Raw genomic sequence first — 22,055 nt, forward strand, 5'->3', positions numbered from 1 at the left:
ACTCAGCAATGTTTACTGAACACTCTTCAGAACAGTGAAGTTTATTGCAATTATTTTATTATTCATGACTACGTCCTACGCCCTACGGCTGCATCGTAATGACACTGCACATGTTGCAGAGAAGCTCAAACGACTGAGAACATAATTTGTCAGCAGATTGATCAATTGAGTCAATTTGAGGTCAAAAGTGTGTATGGCCCTCAAACCCCTGGATCATTTTGATTGCTAAACGCATGGCCGCATGCACCAGTAGCAGTGCAGGGACCCAACAGTCAACATCAACAACATGCCCCGCGCCCGCGCCCGGAGTTCGAATTGCCCTGTAAATTTACAGCACGTGCACAGGTTTGCGTATATTAGTAGTGCGGCTGAAACCAGGTTGGGGCTGAAATCAGTGCAATTGGAACGTTATTGAATCCAGTATAAGATCGCCTGGCGTTTGCCTTTATCTTACCCTCCTGCTTCACGGGATGTGAGCAAACAAAAATTCTTCCAACTTTCCCGTAACAAAGATCTTCGATGCTACCTGAGTGAGTGCTCAGTGCCCGGGCGCGACATGATAAATCTCAGTCCATGATGATCGAGTCGTGCGTGTGGTTATGTTGTGTGTAGTGTGTGTCAGCTGCAATTAGAAGAGAGCCCTCTCTCGTTGTAAATGCAAGATACTAATGGCAACCTAACTGGACTGTACACTCGAGAGAACCGGTGTACACTGCATGCATGTAGCATGCTGATCCATAGCGTATCTCATGCATGCACGTGTTTTGCTAGCTTTACATACAACGCATTGATAATTCGAGAGTATTCCTCACAACGTCAGGGCGCAGACAGTTATCCAAAATGATGATGCCAGGCAGAGCTCCCGTTTTGGTTCTCAGTAAGTATTTTTCAATAATACTTATCTTCTTAAATCTAGTCTTTTTCATCAACATATTATTATGTCAATACGGTGAATCATTTTTGTATTTCATTCCAGATCAGAACACGAAACGGGAAAGCGGAAAGCAGGTCCAGCTCGGAAATGTGGCTGCAGCGAAGGTGAGTCACGCAATGACTTTGTGTATTGTGCATGGTGATGTACGGAGGTAGGCCTTCTTCGAGACTGTGCATTCGGATTTGGGTGGTGGTCAATTTCACAGAGCATGGTAGTGTAGTCGTGACTTTGGTTGATGCCCACAATTTGTGCCTTGTATAAGCCATGGAAAAGGAACCTACAGGTGTAGAGGTTTGATTAAGCAAAAGTGCATGATCAGCGCGAGCAGCGATGATGATGACAATGAATGATGTACATCACAAAATTAGAAGTTGATACCACAGACGTCAGACACCTCAGAGTAACAGTCTAACACTCACAATTGAACTAGAAGAGTCTGCAAAGATGTACGACTTGGAGACAGATTCTGTCTAACTAACAGAACCCTAATTCTAGACTAAAGTCACACTGAAAAAGAAAAATGCAGACTACAGTAAAACCTTCTTCGGGATGCTGGCCTGAAGGTCTAGACCCTATTAAACGTCGATTACCCCGGAGGTTATGTTGCCAGACATTCACATCATGTAATGTAACGTGCGCTGCGATCGGAGATCAGCTGGGCTGGGGCAACGCATTAACTTTCATCGCTCATTCCTATTTCACCTTTTTCCTTCATAAAAACACAAATAATTGTAATCCAGATGTATTTTACCATGTAACAGGTCACAAAACCATTTTAATGCGAGAATGTTTTTGATTTCAAGTGGATTTCAGGTGGCAGATTAAACCTTTTTCCTTTGGCTTTATAAACAAACAAATAATTGTAATCCAGATGTATTTTACCATATGTAACAGACTAACAGGTCACAAAACCATTCTAATGCAAGAATGTTTTTGATTTCGAATAGATTTCAGGTGGCAGATTAACAAAGTTTTTCAAACGCAATGATCAGATGCACAATGCATCCTAGATGGAATGTGTGTGCATAACACGTGTTAAAGGGTGTGTACAGTTCTGGTCGAGGTGTAGATTTACCTTTTAACATTTTGCGAGATATTCCGAAACCACTCTATGAGATGTAAGGGGGACTGCAGTTCTAAGGGGTATCAAAAGTTTATTCGATAAAAATCGGTTTTGAAATCGCTGAGATATCCAAAAAAAAGTGAAACAAAGAGATCATAATAAAGTTGTGGCATGTCGCCTTTTATTATTAGCACTTTTTTGGATATCTCAGCCATATGGAAACCAATTTTCATCAAATAAACGTTGAATCCTTCTTAAAATTACATGCTCTTTAATATTTCATAAGAGGCTTTTCATTATCTCACTTAGGAATGTTCAAAACATGAATCTCTACCTCAACCAGTACTGTACAGTCCCTTTAATGTGGCGCGCTGTTGGCGGTGGACCAACCCGGGAGTGCATAGGATTAGGAAATACATGCAGGTGGTGACTATACGGTGATTGATGTTAATGTCAGGATGTAAAATTTACTTTCGTAATTGCCTAGACCTCTAGACCTAGCAGTAGTAGGCCTAGTGCAGTAGTGGTACATTGTATTAAAAATAAAATGTATCCATGAAAGTAAAGGTCCTCGTAAATTCTAGAAGTCTCAAATTGCACTGTTAAGTAAAAATCATAGGCATTGCTAATGTTTAATAGAGCACAACCACCACCCACAGTTTTCGGACTCTTAACATATTGGCTTTTGCTGCAATATTTGTTAACTCAACTAAAATGAAAATCATATCAACAACAATGTATGTTGAATATATTTAAACTACTTTTATCTCAATGTTGATTATGTTAAGGCATATACAGTGTATTTCCCTGTTGTTAACGACAGTGCCAGTATGTGAAATGATTTGATACACATGTATAATGTGTGTGTTGTGACAATAGAATTTGCTGGCTTGTGATCAGTGATAAGTGTCCAGATTCTAGAGGGTGGCCGAAAACTGGTTTATAAACTCTAAATAACTTGTAAAGTTCAACCAAGTTGGCTAAGGAAGCGTTGATATTAGATGTTCACTTTTTTGTCATTGCTCAAAAGAGCTTCTGACTCTTTTGACTGAATCCGAGTCACTAAAGAGCTTTAAGCGGCTAATGCAGCCTAAAATCTGAAACTGAAGTTGGCCATCTCATTTTACGAGAATATGACCTGATGTGGGTATGGCGTCTTTCAAGTATCCAGGTCTAGCGAGTTTGTGAGGTACAGTGTATTGTACTATGTTAGCCAAACCAAGGCTAGTAATTTGTACATATCGACTGTTAAGCAAAGTTCTTGAAGTTGGAATAGGATTGATAGATGTTGCGAATAGTATAAAATTGATCAAAGAGTTTCTAGGAATTCAAGGAAAAGTGAGAATTCTGTACTCTTACCAAGTGATATTTAATATTCTTACATTTCAAGAAATTGCAAAACAAGCATCAAATGTTTCCCATTCTAATTGATGTTCTTCTTTCTGTTCTCAGACAATAGCTGATGTCATCAGGACCTGTCTTGGTCCAAGGTCCATGTTAAAGGTGGGAATAAAAAACATGTTCATTGAGTAAATTGACTGAGTTTTACGCAGACACTCTCTGTATCTTGTGCTCTGCAAAAACTAATGTGAGTTGCAGTCGTTCTTACAAATTGTGTTTTTCTGGAATTCTTTACGCAGTTGTGGCAACATATGAAGACTATGATTTCATTATAAATAGCTTACATTACACAGATCATATCTCTTTGTATTTTCATCATAGAAAATATTGAATACCCATAGGACAAAACCATGACATACTTCAGGATGATAATGTGTATCATATGCCGTAGTTTCCAAATTTAGTGAATACTTGTAAAGTTGTATACAAGATATTCCTCCTGTATTTAAAAGGAAGCAGAAATAAGGGCATTTTTTGCATAGCCCTGTGATGTAAACTGAGGTACAAGTGTAGCAAGCAGCAAACTAAAACAAAAAAAAAATCTATTGTGTTTTCTCTTTGTTTTTTACTGATGGAGTAAGCTAATAGATTCTACAACATGATTGTACTTTAATGTGTGAAATGAGAGTTTAGATACATTCATCAAGAGTCCTTCTTCTCTCCCATTTTATCTTTAACAGTTCAACTTAGAGCATTCTACTTTTTCAGTCCAAATGGATTCTTAGCTGATCTTGGTTTCCTATTTCTATTTTACAGATGCTCATGGACCCAATGGGAGGCATTGTCATGACCAATGATGGCAACTGTATATTGAGAGAGGTAAAGTTATGCCCATGGACACACTCAATATTGAAAGACTTCCTGGCCTACTATAACATTTTTTTTTCTTTAATTTTTTAGTAACATGCCATTTTGCTGTTTGTTTGTTTGTTTTTGTTTCCTTTTAGTAAGCAAGATCTAATGCAGTGTATTTTATTTAAAACTTTTAAATCATCACATATCCTAAAACATTTCATTGTTTCGTATTCTCCATGTGAGTGAATATTTTGTGATAGATTAGTTTTCCCTGAGTCTTTGCAGTTGAGACTAAAAACCCACTTCACCAATCTCATGGTAGTTAGAGTCTGTTCAGTGTTCTTACACCTTGTTTCAACATGCAACCATGTAGCATCTGTAGGTACCAAGTACCTCGAACAGAGAAATTTTGTCCCAATCAATCTTTACGGAACATTCTAAAATCTTGACTGTTCATCTTCTAAAACAGCTCTGGTATCATGTACTAGTCCAGCCCTCAGGCTCACCTGTGAGGACTTCTTTTCCTTTGCAGAAAGAGAAGAGGCATGCGACAGAAAATACTACACATGTATTTATATGATATTGACTGGCCTTGAGGGAGATACCAGAAAATATTCTTTCAGTGCGGGCAATATTTATCTGGTATCTCCCTCAAGGCCAGTCAATATCATAATTATTACCTATCCCCTAGGTAAATTAGGAAAATATGTGAATACGGCTATACGCTATGATATAGATCAAGCCACATTTGACTACCTGTAGATCATCACCAAGATGTCGAATAATTGCAAAATTGTTTATAAATGTATATCATTCAACTCTAACTTCCAAGATACATATGAAGTTGTAACAGGTGAACTTCTAACATCTGAACGTATTTACACATTGTTTTTATGCCTCCGCCACGAAGTGGTGCCGGAGGCATTATGTTTTCGGGTTGTCCGTCCGTCCGTCCGTCCGTCCGTCCGTCCGTCCGTCTTTCCGTCCGTCCGTCCGTCCTTCCGTCCGTCCGTCCGTCCTTCCGTCCGTCCGTAATGAATTTTGTGGACAGGGTAACTACCAAATCCTTTTGAGGTATCCTAATGAAACTTGGCATGTATGTGTATTAGGGGGTGAAGTTGTGCCCATCAACTTTTGGGTGCACATGCTCAAGGTCAAAGGTCAAAAGGTCAAGGTCAAATGCTTACAATTTTACTATTTCCCCCATATCTATGCAATGCCTGAAGATATTTTCTTGAAACTTAGTGTATACATGTACTACCCAATTAAGATTCTCTGGTGAAAGTTTGGGGTCATGAGGTCAAAAGGTCAAAGGTCAAAAGGTCAAGTAAAATGTTAAAATTTCACTTTTTTCTCTGTATCTTGGAAATTGTTCAAGGTATCTTCATGGAACATAGTATATATGCATCTACTGACTGGCAGTGGTTATCTAGGGAAATTAGGGTTCATGGGGTCAAAGGTCAGGGGTCAAAGGTCAAGGGTAATACTTCAAAATTTTATTATTTTCCTTATATTTATGCAATGCCAGCAGGATTTTTTTTGTTTTAAAATTTGATGTATGCATGTATAACCCAATAGAGATTCTCTGGGATTTTTTTTTTGCCAAGAAGGTCAAAGGTCAAAAGGTCAAAGATCAATTGAAAGTGCTGAACTTACTTCTTTCTCCATATCTCGGAAGTGGCTCAAGTTATCTTGAAACTTAGTACATGCTGAATTTATGTATGTTCTGCCTGACAGTGATTCTGTTATGAATCAAAGGCCAGATGAAAATGATAACAATTTACTGTTCAATACAGAAATTGCGCTTTTTCTCCATACCTTGAAAATTACTCAGTGCATAAACTTATGAAATGGTCAAAGTCAAGTTAAAGTTCTTAAATCCCCAAATACATGCTCTCTTATTCATCCAATTAAACATAGGTCAAGGAAGGTAAACATTCAATACATTTGTGACAAACATGTCATTTTAATATTTTGCCAATTTTGTGAAAATGTAATCACACATTGTCCACATGTACTATAGACCTATTAGGAGAACCATGCATTATGGCGGAGGCATACCAGTCGCCATAGCGACATTTCTAGTTGCTTATGTTTTAATTTGGAGAGTTGTAATAAGTGATGGTCACCGTGCAGTTATTGAGCAGAAATGGACCAGTCGTTGTTTGACGCATAGTGCTGCTGGAAGTGGTCAACCTTGTATGAGTTGATTTTTTGGCGTTGTTCTACTGTGCGTGTATCATGCAGATTTGTGAATGTCTCCTCTTTGTGATTGACTGGAATGTTTACACGTAAAGTGAATGGCAAGACCCAGATGTAGGGTGATACTCACTAATATTGCCCGCTGACCTCAATGACCGATCAAAATATCAACTACAATTGCCCCACAAAACTACCTCATATAGGTAATGATGTAGCATATTGCTCTGACATCCCTAGATCACAGTTCAGCATCCTGCGGCCAAATCCATGATTGAGATCAGCAGGACCCAGGACGAGGAAGTTGGAGACGGAACAACATCAGTCATCATCCTAGGTGAGATTTGGTTGCTATGCAGTGTCACCACCGTTGCTATGCAGTGTAGGATCATAAGCTTTTGTGAGAACATAATTGCTGTAACTGCTGCCTCCTGGGCAGAGAAATTTAAGTGACATCATATATGTAGTTTGAGGGTGGCGCAGCTGCACTATCCTAAAAAGATACGATTGTAAGTAATGTTTGCATTGGTTGGTAGGCACACACAGTGTAGTTGGGAAGGACTGGTGTCCAGCTGTGCAGGGGCTTGAAGGGGACCGCCAGTCAAAGGACGACTTGTTTTGTGTAAAGCATATGGCCAATAAATGTCTCTAGCATGGCAAAGATTTCTGTGAAGAAAAAAACAACAAATGATGCTGTTAATGGTATTTATTGGTGTAAAGATTTTATGAGTGACTTTCATTTGTGCATTTTCATGATATGCATACTTAGCATACGTTTAATGCTTGTTGCTTTCTACAATCCTCTAGAGATTAACAGATCAATACTATTAATCAGTATTTCAAATATATGCTGTAAACTCTTGCAGTGCAAAGATGTGTGCACAGTAATTTGAACTTTCATGGGAAGTCTTTACCTTCGATACATCTAAAAGATGGGTCTCTTGTTGTTCCTCGAGACATACATACAGTAAGGCCAAAAAAAAAAAATTGTTGCATTGGCGTAACCTGCCCGACCCTAAAAATTCCGCCGACCCCATTTTTTTTTATTATTTTTTTTTTGCTATCGATATCAAATATCTTGTTGATTGCAATCGCGATCGCACAAACCCGGAAGTGGAAACGGCTCTGGGGATATCGGATGTACGAGGGAGAGATCTAGCGCCTCGCATAAGCCTTCCTTGATCAGTACGTCATCTGTTTCCAACACGGACACGTACTCTAGCAAGATTTATTCAGTGTATACGTAGCATTCAGACTGCGATGTATTGTGCACAGTTTTGCCATAGGTTTCTTGTGTGGAGAACTTACACGAATCTGTATATGTGGGACTGTAATAGAGATCACCGTGTGCGATGAAAAGATCGTACATATGGGTCAATTTGCATCTATCTTATCTAAGTCAAAATAGTAAAATATGAAGTGAAAACATTCAGGATAGGGATTTCAACATCTTTAAATTCTGTGAAGGGGTATAATTCCAGTAATATCGGCCTCATAAATGATTTGTAGAATAGATGAACACAGCACATTCGGTGCAGCAGTTGTAACTGTTTACTGAGCTGAGCACGAGTTTTACACGTAAAATGCAGGTAGCAAAAAAAAAAAAAAAAAAAAAAAAAAATCCGCCCGACCGACCCTATTTGAAAATCTCATGTTACGCCAATGCAACAATTTTTTTTTTTTTTGGCCTAAGATCAGGCAACAAGAAGAGAAGTGATGCTACATATGTTTGAATGCAAGTGACTGTGCTTGATGAATGTATTTCATCTGTGATCTCCCCTCCCCTTCTCCCTCCCAAAGCTGGTGAGATGATGTCGGTAGCTGAGCCCTTCCTAGAGCAGAAGATGCACCCCACCCTCATCATCAGTGCCTACAAGCAGGCTATGGAGGACATGCTACAGATCATGAAGGACAAGTGCAGGTAAAAAAAGGCATCAGCAGAACCTGTTATGGATCAGTGGATGAGACCATGGAATACCAATGACAAGGTCACTGGTTCAAGTCTCCCGGCTGCAGTTATTGTGCCCCCTAGGCAAGGCACTTTATCCCTGTTGCCTAGTCCATCGAAGGGGACTTGATGCTGTTGCTTGCTTACAAGCACTCATTGTTTCTTCAGCAGCCCTGTACACCAAATCAATTCAGTTCAATTCAATCCTGTTCAATTCAGTTCAGCATTGTGAGGAATGTAACTTCGCAGTATACAAACAGCCTATATTTACCCATGTGTAAACATGTACAAAGTTTTCTTCAATCAAGGGATACATGTTTCAATGTACTCAACTATCAAACTTTGTCACAAATCAGTTGGCAGATTCAGTGATTGTTCCTGAAGAGGGTATGAGATGATTTTTAAAAAAAAGAAAAAAAAAAGAAAAAAAAGATAGATAACCGAAAGCACAGACCGAAATGTTGTTTCGTGCAGTAAATGTGTTTCTTCAAGACTTGGTTAAGAGTGACCAACAGAGAAAGGACCACAAAGCAGAAAATTGTCAATTTCTAAGTCTCAAGAATTTTACAATTTGCCATGAACCTGGGTGTTATCATAAAGGTGCAAAATATGCAGCTGAACAAACATGTTGTACAAGCACTATTTGATCAAGACGTGTGCTTGAACAGTGTTTCTCAACTCTTGTGTCCTTTCCACCTCACAGTAAACCGGTCGACATCAACGACAGGGACCAGATGATGACAATCATCAAGAGCTGTGTTGGAACCAAATTCATCAACAAATGGTAATATGCTCCGCCTAACCCTGATTTAGATCTAGATTCCTTGGACAACAACAAGGCATTGTTTATCTATGTGGTAAATTCAACTATTTAGAGGGAAGTCAAGAACTAAACTACCCAGTCAGACATAGTCATGACATTGATGATTGGGTGTTGGTCTTAGCAAATATACCCCATGTAATATGGGTGAATCATGTTATCAATGGAGTAAACATTCCTTTTCTGTCTTATGGATAGTATATTTCTTCAAATAAATGAAAGAAATTCTGCACTTGTCAGTTGAATATATGTCAGTACCGCGAAACGTATTCAATTTTTCATAAATTGTTAGAAAGAATTGTATTCAGCATGGAGTTGTTCAGATGATTTTGATTCAGGTGTGTCAATTTTTGTAGAAAAGGCCATCCACAAGCACAATCCACATAAGCACCAGTCATTATAAAAAGTCATATTTCCAAGCTGATGCATGGAATGGATGAGCAGATTTCAGATGATTGTATGATTTCACTGAGATAGGGCAAGGACTAGAACAAATTTTTACCTCTCTTTCATTGAGTTCTGTCTTTTTTAACTTTTTATTAGGGCTGATCTGGCGTGTCAAATAGCATACGATGCTGTCAACACTGTGTTCCTTGATGAGAATGGTCGTAAGGAGATCGACATCAAACGCTATGCAAAGGTTGAAAAGGTAAGGTGTACTTGCATTAAGACTACTATTACTTGAGAGGAAAATCATCGATTTGTACTAAACAGTAGGTGTCCCCTAGTAGGAACGTTGTTGCTAAAACTCAACTTCCACAGCAAAAGTGCCACTTGTGATTTGTTTAAAGTTCATCTGCCTTGATATTGCAAGGATATTCTCTATCTAGTTGAAATTTGAAGAGGCTACGATTTATGTCTGTAGATGCCTATTTTTTCAATTGATAATCAAATAGACCTGAGTTGATAATTTTGTTATCACCCTGAAGGATTTTGGGTAATTCCGTGAAGGTGGGGTAATTCCGTGAAGTTGGGGCGCAAAGTGTGACATTTTAGCATAACTCAATACTAATTATGCTATATATTGTTAATAGGCTTTACATTTGTATTGAGACCATATATTTTCCTGGAAATTTTGTGCCATTCAGACTCAATTTTGATGAAGTTATTAAAACGATATGTAACAATGTCCTGTAGCATCATGACGTGTCCATGTAGCATCGTGATAGTTAAAATCTGGTCCTAAAAGACAAATTAATGCAATTAGCTTGACCAAAATTTGAAATAATATGCATAATTACTAGATTAGTCAGATAGCTAAATGTCTTAACTCTCCTTTCCACAGTTTTACTTTTACAAGAAAATAACACAATGTGTCACTATGCTACGCGGTGTCCACCAAATGTCACAAAAAAGGACACCGCATAGCATCGTGATACATTTTGTAATTTTCTTTTAAAATTAAAACTGTGTACAGGAAATTTGAGATATTTAGCTATCTCATTCATATCTTGTAAATATGCATATTGCATCAAATTTTGGTCAAGCTAATTGCCATAATTTGTCTCTTAGGACCAAATTTTAAAATATCACGATGCTACATGGACACGTCACGATGCTACAGGACACTGTTACATATTGTTTAATAACTTCATCAAAATTGAGTCTGAATGGCACAAAATTTCCAGGAAAATGTGTGCCCTCAATGCAAATGGAAAGCCTACAAACAATAAATGTATAGCATAATCAATATTGAGTTATGCTGAAATGTATTTTTTAAATTCACGATGCTACATGGACACTGCCCCAACTTCATGGAATTACCCTTTTACAAATGGATACACTCCTTCAATGATTGCCATCAGAAATGTTTTAGTTGTTATCTCAAAACAAATCTGGCAAACTGTTCAGCTTTAATGGCAGTCTTTAATTGTCTGCTTTGCTTGTGTTAAGAACTAGATCAGTGTTTCTTCTTTTTTTTTTCTAAGAATGATCATAATGCACAACAATAAATGACCCCTACATTTCAGAATACGTAGATAATATCCTTGTTTCCATTTTGTTTTACCAGGTACCTGGTGGTATCATTGAAGATTCCCGTGTATTGAGAGGAGTCATGCTGAATAAAGACGTGACCCACCCCAGAATGCGTCGGCGCATCGAGAATCCCCGCATCTTGCTGCTTGATTGCTCTCTGGAGTACAAGAAGGGGGAAAGCCAGGTGGGAAGAGAAATTATCTCGACTCCATTTGCTTTTGGGTCGATATTCCAGCATTTTTCATTCATTGTCTAAAAATGTGATCGTTAAAAAGATGGTATACTGTGAAACATGATATATTCGCGGCACGAAATTTTCGCGAATTGGAGCCGACAGCCTTTTTCGTGGCAAGAAATTTTCGCAAATTGCCACTTGAGTTCAATGCATAGAGTGTAGATAAGAAATTTCGCGTGCATTTTAATTTCACGAATCTTGGCGCTCGCGAAATTCGCGAAATTAAAATGCACGCAAACATTCCTCGTTTTACAGTAGTATTGGTTGAGGTGATGATTTAACTTTTAACTTTTTTGCGAGATACATGGAAACTACTTCATGAGATGTGTATGGGCATACAGTTCTATTAAGAGTTCAAAGTTTATTTGATAAAAATCAGTTTTGAAATGACTGAGATCTTCAAAAACAAAGGAAACAAAAGAAACAAGGAAACACTAAAAGGTGGTTCCCACTTTTTATTGGGATCGCTTTGTTTTGGATATCTCGGCCATTTCAAAATCAATTTTCCTCAAATAAACTTTGTATTCCTCTTAGAACTATGCATCCTCTTTCATATCCCATAAGAGGTTTTTCATTTTCTCAAAAATCTTTATTAAAAAATGTTGGAAACCTGAAGCCCTATCTAAACTGAGACTGTACCATTCCTGTAATGTTGGGATTTCTGTCTCTGCTCTCATCTGTTACCCTGTCAGTCCAAAAATCATTTCTACGCACCAACACATGAGCGACCCTTTTTCCTGTTCAGTTGAACTGTTGCTTAGAATGATCGTTTTTCTGGCCATCAGTTTCATGTATCAAAGCACTGCTGCAATTCATACTCCATTTTCACCAATGACAGGTCTACCCACTTTTACCTGACTAGGTCCAAAGGGTTTCTTGAGTTTGTAATAAGAGTAAAGATGTAGCCAAAAAAAGGCTGCTGAAAAGTGCTTATCGGATAGTGGCGAGCCAGTGGAGTTTGAATCCAATGTGTATATTTAGATGGGCAAACTTAATAGGGTTGTTATTTGAGGTCTGTTGATGGAGATATGATAGATAGACACACAAGGGCCTTTTTGGTAGGTCTTTTGAATGTGGTCTGAAATCACTTTGTCAGTTAGAGGCTTTAATTCCAGCTTTCTGATAAAGCGTCTGGAATGCTTGATTTGCTGCTATTTCCACATAGGGAGAAAAGTAAAAGAGTGGGAAGTGTTAGATGACTTGTCCTGGCCACACACTAATACTTACGTATGTTGATATCAGGGAGTACAGATAAGAGGGAATACAGAGGGTTTTTTTTCCATAAACAGCAGCAACAACATGATGACAGATGCTGTGCTGTGACTTTGATTATGCCTCGATCTCCTTTTCTTTTTCTGTGTGTGTATGTGTGTTTGTTTGTGTTTCTGGGGGCATTGGCGACCTTCAGACCAACCTGGAGATCACCAAGGAGACGGACTTCACCCGCATCTTACAGCTGGAGGAGGAGTACGTCCAACGTATCTGTTCAGAGGTCATCGCCCTCAAGCCTGACCTTGTCTTCACAGAGAAGGGCATCTCTGGTGAGTAACTCCAGACACCTGTGGCCACATCTTCTATGTAATATTAAATGGTCAACATAATCTGTTCAGTGATTGGTCATGATGCAAGCATTAAAGATAAGTGAATAAAACAATGTTAAGCATGTTGGATAGTGTGCTAGTTTTAGATTTGGTTTGCATTCTGATTGTACATTAAGAAAATGAAAAGAAGATAGTTCTCTGTCTTCTTCCATATGTAGAATATTTCATGAGGATTGTATTTTCGTGAATTGTTGTGAGTCAAGTGCTTACTGCAATTCCTCTAATTTACTGAGGAGCGATAATATTGACTCTGATCCCAATATTAATGTGATGTGCAAACATACATTTCTAAATACATTATGTACTGTACTCCACAATCGTGAATTTAACCAATCGCAAAATCGTCTGGAAGTCCTGTTTGGTGAAAATTACACTTGCTAAGTATATCGTCACCTGCCTGGCGGAAGGACCCTTCTGCCAGGCAGGAGAAGATCTGACGCATGCAGTAATACCCTGTGTCCATGAGATATAGTAGGATTACTGTGCTTGTGTGTGTTTGTCTGGTTGCGTAGAATGTGTAAAATAAAATAATTTTGTACCTTTCTTGACCTCTACTTCTCACGCTAGTCATTAAGAGTGCTCACATGTTTATGTATCATCTTTGGTGCTCCTTATGTTGGTATTTGTTCATCCCTCACAGATTTGGCCCAGCACTATTTGGTAAAGGCAAACATTACAGCCATCAGACGAGTGAGGAAGTCGGACAACAACAGGATTGCAAGGTGAGACTTATAGAGTCACAGATGTTTCTCTGGTGTATTATGAAAATGTCTGTAATGGGTTAACTGTGTTGAAGATCGGTGTAAGGAATCAGTTGTCTTTGTGCCACAAAGCTAGTAGAGTTAACGAGCCTTATAAAGGTTGTCAGACAAGTCAATATTCCTGTAAATTCATGGGCTGGTTATGACTTACTCATCTGAAGAGTTTGCAGATCGGTCACCCAATTTTGGAAATCCTGGCAAGTTCCAGTCTCAACCTCGCTGGTAGGAGCAGTGTCGTCTCCCAACTCATGAAACCATTTTCACAATTGGGCTCCAGTTTGTGCAGATTAGGTCAATTCGTAGTTCATGGACTTACGCCCAATCTGTCTTGGTACTTATTCACAGAGCATGCGGCGCAACTGTTGTCAATCGCACAGATGAACTCAGGGAGGAGGACCTTGGATTGGGCTGTGGCGTCTTTGAAGTCCAGAAGATTGGAGATGAGTGAGTATTATCAGATTTGATTCTCTTTTTGCCTGCCAAACATATTGGAGATGTTTGTATGGATTCAACATGATTTAGTTGAGCTGTGGGCCCCGATGTATGTTGAGTCTGCAGTGTGTGATATGAGTCTGAAACAAAGGCATGTAAAGTGGTGATCAAAGAGGACAATGATGTTTGCATTTCATATTCATTATCTTGTTTGTTTTCGTCAGTACATGTTTATGTACATAGTGTGTTGTATAGTGACTGGTTAACATATAATTCAATTCTTCAAAGAGAAATACATGTATGAGAACAAAATGAAATAACTATACGTGACCCGCTACAACAAAAGGGTCCTAAAGTCGCGCACGGTCGAAGCCGTGAAAATCGAGTTTGAAGTCAGAGCATCAAAATTGGTCAAAACTTACGATTTTCTGCTTTTGACATATTATTGTAGTCTGACATATCTTCTATCATCTTTCGAAATTTTGAAGCAAAATGGTGAAAGGAAAGACCAAAAAATAGCGTTTTTCTGGGCCATGTTTTTTGCCGTTTCAACGAAGCAGAAACTGGTTCCAGAATTTGGATTGAGCGCCACAGATAGGCTCCGCCCCTAACAACGACCAGAGTGATCTCATTGGTCAGTTTGCTACTTGCCGCTAATCGAAGCGTGAAGCTCACACACTGCCCAGTCGACTGGTGCGTGCAGGCGGGGTGCGCTATGCCCAGCCGCTTCTCCTGGCATCCTGGTCACTGATTGGTCGGTGAGGAGACTGCCGACGCTGTGCTTGAATGAGCATTTCGGGAGTTGCTAGGGCTTGCCTTCTATTGTCCGGAGGTGAAAACTGACTTGCGTGTCCCTTGATCGCGATTGCGTCGTAACGAAAACTTTTAGGGTGCTTTTCTCGAAACAGTGATTTCCCAGACGTCTCGACATGCTCTCTTTTAAACATCGATATCTCCGCAGCCGATTATTTTTATAAGATGTGTTACATATCAATTTAAAGCAGAAAGATTAGGAAATTATGCCATGCAATTTTCAAATAATTGACCTCGCCCGACTTTAGGATCATTTTGTTGTAGCTGGTCACATACTGTTTATTAGTGACACCTTGTATATTTTTGTCCTGTTGCCCAGTCAGTGAAAATACTGGGAGATGGATGAGCATTTAGTAAGCTTGGATGTAGATAAATGGATTTTACTTGCAATTTATCCCTCACTCCCCCCATAACTAAATAGAACTTTCTCTTATGTGTGCACTACCAAGGTACTTCACATTCATCACTGATTGCAAGAGCCCCAAGGCCTGTACCATTTTGCTGAGAGGGGCGAGCAAGGACGTGCTGAACGAGGTGGAGCGCAACCTGCAGGATGCCATGAATGCGGCACGCAACGTTATGCAGGAGCCCTACCTGGTCCCTGGGGGTGGTGCCGTTGAGATGGCACTCTCTCATGTGAGTACACATCAGCAAAGGGGAAATACAGCCATACAGCCACTTTGCAGTAATTTATTCTCGTTCTTCTGCTGCATGTTATGTAGAACATCTCGTTAAAGTTCTTGTCCTGCCTGTCAAAAGTATTGTTTGGCTTTTGCAAATTGTGGGGAAGACAATCTCTCTCTTTCCTCTTGAGTTTGTGCATGTGGAGTGGATTTTGCATCATTCATGTCAGTGATGTCAGTGCTTGTCATCAACTTTACGTCACTGGGGTGACAAGACTTTGTATCTCAAATTTTGGTGAAAATTACTTTTTTGGATTAATGGTTAGATAATCAGTTTAGTGATGTCCTGTCCAAATCCTAGCTGTCTTACCCTAAAATGAAGCCACCATGGCATCTCCAAGGAAAGGCAATCCCATTTGATATAGTGCTTTGGCTACCATGTTTTTTGGCTCTCCTGAACATTTGACATTTTGTAGGTCTTGTCACCCAAGCAACGTTGAGTTCTTGCCCTTCTTATGTAATATTTTCTGTGTAATGAATGTGTACACTCTCTCTCTCCAATTATGTAGGAACTGAATTAAATTGAAATGGAATTTCCTGTCACCGTCCCTTTTGTCCTTTTGTTACATCAAGACTAATGGTCTTTGTGATTACCGCTATACCAGATATTCCTGCAAGGAGCCAAGATTCACAAAAGTAAAATGCACGCAAAAACTCTTTTGTACGCAATGCATTGAATGCCAGTGGTAATTTGGAGAGGTTCCGTGCAATGAAAAAGGCTGTTGGCTCCAACTTGCAAAAATTTCATGCCACAAATGTTTGTGGTTTCACAGTCCAGGGGGGTGTTTTAAAAGTTATTTGTAAAGTTGTGAACAACTTATGAGCGACTGGTGATCAGTTTGATGTGCTCTTCTTACCAGAATTTCAATAATTCAGCACAAGAACTGATTACCAGTGGCTCGTAAGTTGTTCGTAACTTTACGAACAGCTTTATGAAACACCCACCTGATATATAACAGAACGGCCAAGTGTCCCAGTGTCTGCAGGATGCACTCTGAAAGCTGAAGTTGCTTCTGATGACAGAATACACAAGCCTCCCTAATTAGGGTATTATTTTGGCCTATTGTGGTGCATGTTACAGACTAGCATCTTCCTGATCGCTTCTTGGGTTTTGCCTGATTTCAGTGTGGGAATGTTAATAGCCGTGTTAGAAGTGGCTTTGGGTTTGGGCACTATTCTACCCTCTGGGTTCAAATTAATCTGTTGTGTACTTTGAGTACCGATTACCACAGAAACACGATAGCATTGCACACACTTTTTCTATCCCTGGCATACAAAGTGTTAATGAAATTGTTTTAACTATGTACTCTCTCTCCGTCCATCAGGCCATCACAGAGAAAGCCAAGACCATCAAGGGGGTGCAGCAGTGGCCCTACAAGGCAGTCGCCTCAGCCCTAGAGGTCATCCCCAGGACCCTCATCCAGAACTGTGGGGGTAACACCATCCGCACACTGACCGCTCTCAGGGTAGGTCACTCCAAACTTCCACTGCTCTCATTTCCTCTGGAGTAAGGTCACATGGTCCAGTCATGACTCCTCAAAGGTGAAAGTCTTGGACCTGATAAAATAGTCATCCTTAACCCTATTTTAGAGGGATGGACCAGTATTGGTGGAGATGAGAATTAGGCTTTCAACTTTTTGCGAGATACTAAGAAAACACTGATGATATAGTACAGAACATATCATTTTAAGAGGAATACAAAGTTTATTTGATGAAAATCGGGTTTGGAATGACTGAAACATCCAAAAACAAAGTAAAACAAAGCGATGGTAATAGAGTGTGGGTCCCACACTTTATTAGAATCACTCTTTTGTTGATATCTCAGCTATTTCAAAACCAATTTTCATGAAATAAACGTTGAATTCCTCATAAAATTACATGCTCTTTTATATTTCATAAGAGGTTTCTCGTTATCTCCCCAAAAAATGTTAGAAACCTGAAATTAGGTCTCAACCAAAACTATACAATCCCTTTAACTGGGCTATTTGAGACCAAGTTTTTACTTGGGGGGGGGGTCGATTTGACCCCCCCCCCAGATCTCGGCCACCGATCGTGCGATCCTCAAGGCACATCAAACAATTTTTCTTGTAAAAAAATAGCGCGATCAAAATCAGTTTCTTTTGTTTTTTATTGTTTTGTTAATTTCTTATGTATTTTATTGTTTTTTCGACCTTTTGTTTTCGATTGTTTTTTTGCCAAAATTTGTTGCAGGCACTTTTTCAAGCTTATCTACATTAGAATTGATTAATTTCAATGTTCAAAAGTTGAAATAATCTAATTTATATCAATTAAACAAAAAAAAAACACAATTTGCATTGGATTTGCACACGAAATCATGAATTTGAGCTGTTTTCGGGTTGACATGCATATGCAAAACATTGCGTAACTTCAGAACGGTGTACCCGGACGTCGCAAATTTGGTCTCAAAATATGTGGGAGACTTCAATGAAAAAAGTCATGAAACGACGTGGCAAAATCTTTGCGCGTTGCGGAATCGTGGCGCGAAATGTCGGGGGGGGGGGGGGGGTCAATTTGACCCCCCAGTTAAAATAGGGTTAAAGGGATGGTAGAGTATTGGTTGAGATGAGGATTCAGCTTTTGACTTTTTGTGAGATACTTAGAGATGACTTTGTAAAATATAAAAGAGCATAAAATTCCTGTAGCATTCAAACTTTATTTTACACAAATTGGTTTGGAAATGGCAGAAATATCCCCCCTCCCCCCCCCCCCCCCCCCCCCCGAAAAAAAGAAAGTAAAAACAAAGTGATCCTAATAAAAGGAGGGGTACACCTTTTATTACTACCACTTTGTTTTCTGGATATCTCGGCCATTTCAAAAAAGATTCTCTTCAAATAAACTTTGAATGCCTCTTTGAATATTTCGTATAAGTGGTTTTCATTTATCTCACAAAAAGTTAAAACCTGAATCCCTTCTCAAAACTTATACCACCCCTTTAATTGAAATCTGATTTGCACCGTTGGGGCTTCAGGTTGTAACTCAGAATGATCATGTAATGACTTGTGTGTCTCATGATGGTACTCTATTTTTCTGTATCAAAAGTGTCATTTTTGAAACATACAACTGTTCATCCCAGTCAGCATGGTATACCATTTTATAGCAATGCATCCTTAGCAAAGTAGTATGGCTATACATTTAAAATAGTCTTACTATTAGTGCGAGAATTAAAGTCTGTACAGTACGATCTCAAGGATGAAATATGATGAAAGAAATGCGTAAGGGTTATCTTCAAAACTCTTTGTGCTTGTGCTTGTATTTGTATTCCGCTGATTGGCAACACTGTTACGTGGAAGGTGTTGTCAGTATGTATCAATATGTGCAGTATTGTTCTGCTCAAGTCTACAAACTGGATGGAGCATGCTTATAGTGTGCCATTACTTATAGAACATGTGACCATTGTCATGGCATGAATGGTGGAATACATTCGCTTTGGACAGATGCCAACCCCATGCATGCAAGATGTTACATCAAAGTGTGTGATGGTCCATATACACCATACAGAATCACAAATCACAGATGTATGATCATATATGGATATGATAAGTGAATTGGCTGAGTCATTAGGCAACTGCTTTGCAATGAAGAGTTCTCAACATTTGAGGACAAGTGAGATGAACCAAGCTATGTGATAATGAGCTTAATGAGCAGTATAAATTGAACACTTTTTGTCGTAGAATGACTGAATAAGACAGTGTTAGGGATATGTTATTGGCAACGATGGTAGTAATTCATGGTAATGCTGTTTATTGTCAATGATTGTAATAATGACAACAGTGACGATGGCAAAACCATCAGTGGCCAGCGATTGAAGCAGAGGTGTTACCCCACTGCCTCACTATTTTCTTTTCCCGTAGGCCAAACATGTGGACCAGACCAACTTCACTTGGGGCATTGATGGGGAGAAGGGAGTCCTCTCGGACATGAACCAGCTGGGGGTGTGGGACCCGTACGCAGTCAAGGCTCAGACTTACAAGACAGCCATAGAGGTGAGACCCTTGAATGGTGTGCTGCACTACAGCAGGAGGGTTGATGTAATAGGCATTCAGTTACAGTATCACAGGTTCAAATCCCTGAATTGAATTTCATTACTGAAAAATGAGGAATGTTCATGTGCATTTTAATTTGACGAATTTCGCGAGAGCCAAGATTCGCGAAATTAAAATGCAAAAGTTCTTGTCTACACTATATGCATTGAATGTTAAAGGCAACTCGCGAAAATTGGCAAATTGGCAAATTTCATGCCAACTCTCACATGGGGGCAGTGATAACTTTTTGCTGCAAAGCATGAAGAAAGGGGAAGATAACATCTGACCTTTTTTGATCAAAGGCTAGAAGCAAAATGTTGATATTTTCATTTTAAAAGTACAAGTTTTATGCAGGTATCCCCAGAGAATTAGCTTGTGCATTCCATCTCCTCTGTAGATGATGGATTTATAGCTATATTTTGATTCAATGTGAACATAATCAAAATATTTTTATACCCATATTTCCTAGAGTATCATTGCATATGCCTCACCTAGCTTTTGTTTTTAAGAAAAGAGAGAACATACATTTGTTCATTACATTATTAGGGGATCCTTTTTGAGCATAGATGTTCCTGGTTCTCTCAAATTGGCAAATGTCTGTGTGTATGTGTGTGGTTTTTTTTTTTAGGTATTGTTCAAATGTCAGTCTCCAATATAAAGTCTCAGTGACATTCAGAGCTGGTTGCCAATTTGATGATTAGATAATGATTTCTGCTGCAAAATTCCCCCCCCCCCCCCCATAACCATTGTTTATCTCGCTCTCCACTTATCCTCCTCTCCACCCAGACTGCAATGCTCCTGCTGCGCATAGACGACATCGTGTCGGGATCCAAGAAGGCAGGCGAGAGGGAGGGCGCTGGCACCGTTGCCCCGACAACGGAATAATTGTCATGTCTGTAGGTAGTTAGGAGAAGAAAAGTGCATCACACAAGCAGAGCAGGACCAGGTTTCCACCCTCCCTCACCCCACCCCAATCCCAAATAAAATGTCTCCCAGGGTATCTAGTAAAAAAACATGGAAAAGAATGACAGGTTTCCCTTACTCTAGTTGGACAGCTATTGTAAATGTCAGGAGGTAGTAGGGTTTCCTCATGAAGATGAAGTCCTAAGTTACCATCTTTCCGAGCCTTGTACACAAGACTCACACAACATACTGTCTTGTTTGGTTGTTGATGTTGTTTTGGGGGGTTTTCATAGATATAGTGCATGTCACAAACACTAGATTAATCAGCCCGGTTTTCATGGTTACGAGAACATTGTGGATGTTCTTGATAGTAATTAGAGACCCATCCTCTTACCATGCCTCGACTTCACAGTGGTTGCTATGACAACGTGAGAGCAGAACTGTGAATATGCTGCATCTATGCACTAAAGTCCATTGCCTCCAGGCTCTATTTGTTACTGGTTTTCTGTTACACTTTTTTCTCAGGATAAACAGAGAAGGAACAAGAGCAATTAAGACTGGGTCACACAAGATGAGATTTGTTTAAGGAATAGTTACAAAAATATACATTGGGTAATGTAAGATAAAAGAAATTTTCCCTCTTTTTTTTTTTTTATAATGGACCCCAAACGTCTGCTTTCTGAGACTGCCAGCAACAGTTTACAAAGACTTTTTGTTCCAGTGATTGGTATGACAAGCATTCACAGTATGGAGGCAAATATGCAAAGAGTTGAGGATGTCAGGCGAATGTTCATGTCAAGTCGTCTTGTTGTTCAGAATGTAAGGTTTCTTGACCTCGCATTTCACAACGGATAGATGAACAGCTTTTTTGATGGCAAGCTAGATGGTACTGATTGGTTCATCCTTGGGGGGATGTGAGGCTGTTGATAAAATTCTCTTGTCGGCAGAAATATGGAAGTTTGAGTTAAGGACAAATCTAGTGGCAGCTGTGTGATATGTCAAATGTAAATGTTAAGTGTCTGTTCAGGCTTGATGTGAAAGAATGTGAGATTTTGATTTGCTGCTAATGCACAGTTTCGTAATGCACACAAGGCTGAGTGTAAGGCTATGGGGAGCTAGAGGGAACATCGGTATGAGCTGTATTTCACATGCTGGGAGATCAGTCGCTGCTGACCCAAAAACAAAGTCTTTTAGGAAGGATGAAGTCAGTGAGATTGTCTTGTGTGAGGTTAAAATTTGCTTCCCAGAAAATTGCTTTCAGGTTCCATAGGAACTCTAGCATTCATACTAAGCACTACACACATTATGAGGTATCATCTTGAGCTCACTCAGTACTGTATCAAGTCAAAACTTATACTGTATACACCATATATTTCCTTGGGGTTTTATTTTCACCAATTTCGCCAGCCGATCTACAGTGGTGTATTTACGAAGTTTGCAAAATGCC

The 22,055-nt window shown here is 39.4% G+C and overlaps 1 protein-coding gene across 1 annotated transcript; it reads left to right on the forward strand.

Moving 5' to 3' along the window:
* Positions 1-812: 812 nt before the first annotated feature.
* On the forward strand, positions 813-21,171 carry LOC139718567 (T-complex protein 1 subunit gamma-like). Its single transcript, XM_071630034.1, has 16 exons — positions 813-877; positions 977-1,038; positions 3,450-3,500; positions 4,155-4,217; positions 6,633-6,729; positions 8,193-8,313; positions 9,044-9,124; positions 9,704-9,809; positions 11,172-11,321; positions 12,781-12,913; positions 13,614-13,695; positions 14,080-14,178; positions 15,429-15,615; positions 16,988-17,128; positions 19,535-19,666; positions 20,492-21,171. Exons 1-16 carry the CDS (start codon positions 841-843, stop codon positions 20,588-20,590), a joined length of 1,641 nt encoding a protein of 546 aa, XP_071486135.1. The 5' UTR covers positions 813-840; the 3' UTR covers positions 20,591-21,171.
* Positions 21,172-22,055: the final 884 nt, after the last annotated feature.

The sequence above is a fragment of the Diadema antillarum genome, unplaced genomic scaffold, assembly GCF_040938485.1.
Source record: "Diadema antillarum isolate AM-2024a unplaced genomic scaffold, OU_Dant_1.0 scf00000097, whole genome shotgun sequence".
NCBI classification, from domain to species: domain Eukaryota; kingdom Metazoa; phylum Echinodermata; class Echinoidea; order Diadematoida; family Diadematidae; genus Diadema; species Diadema antillarum.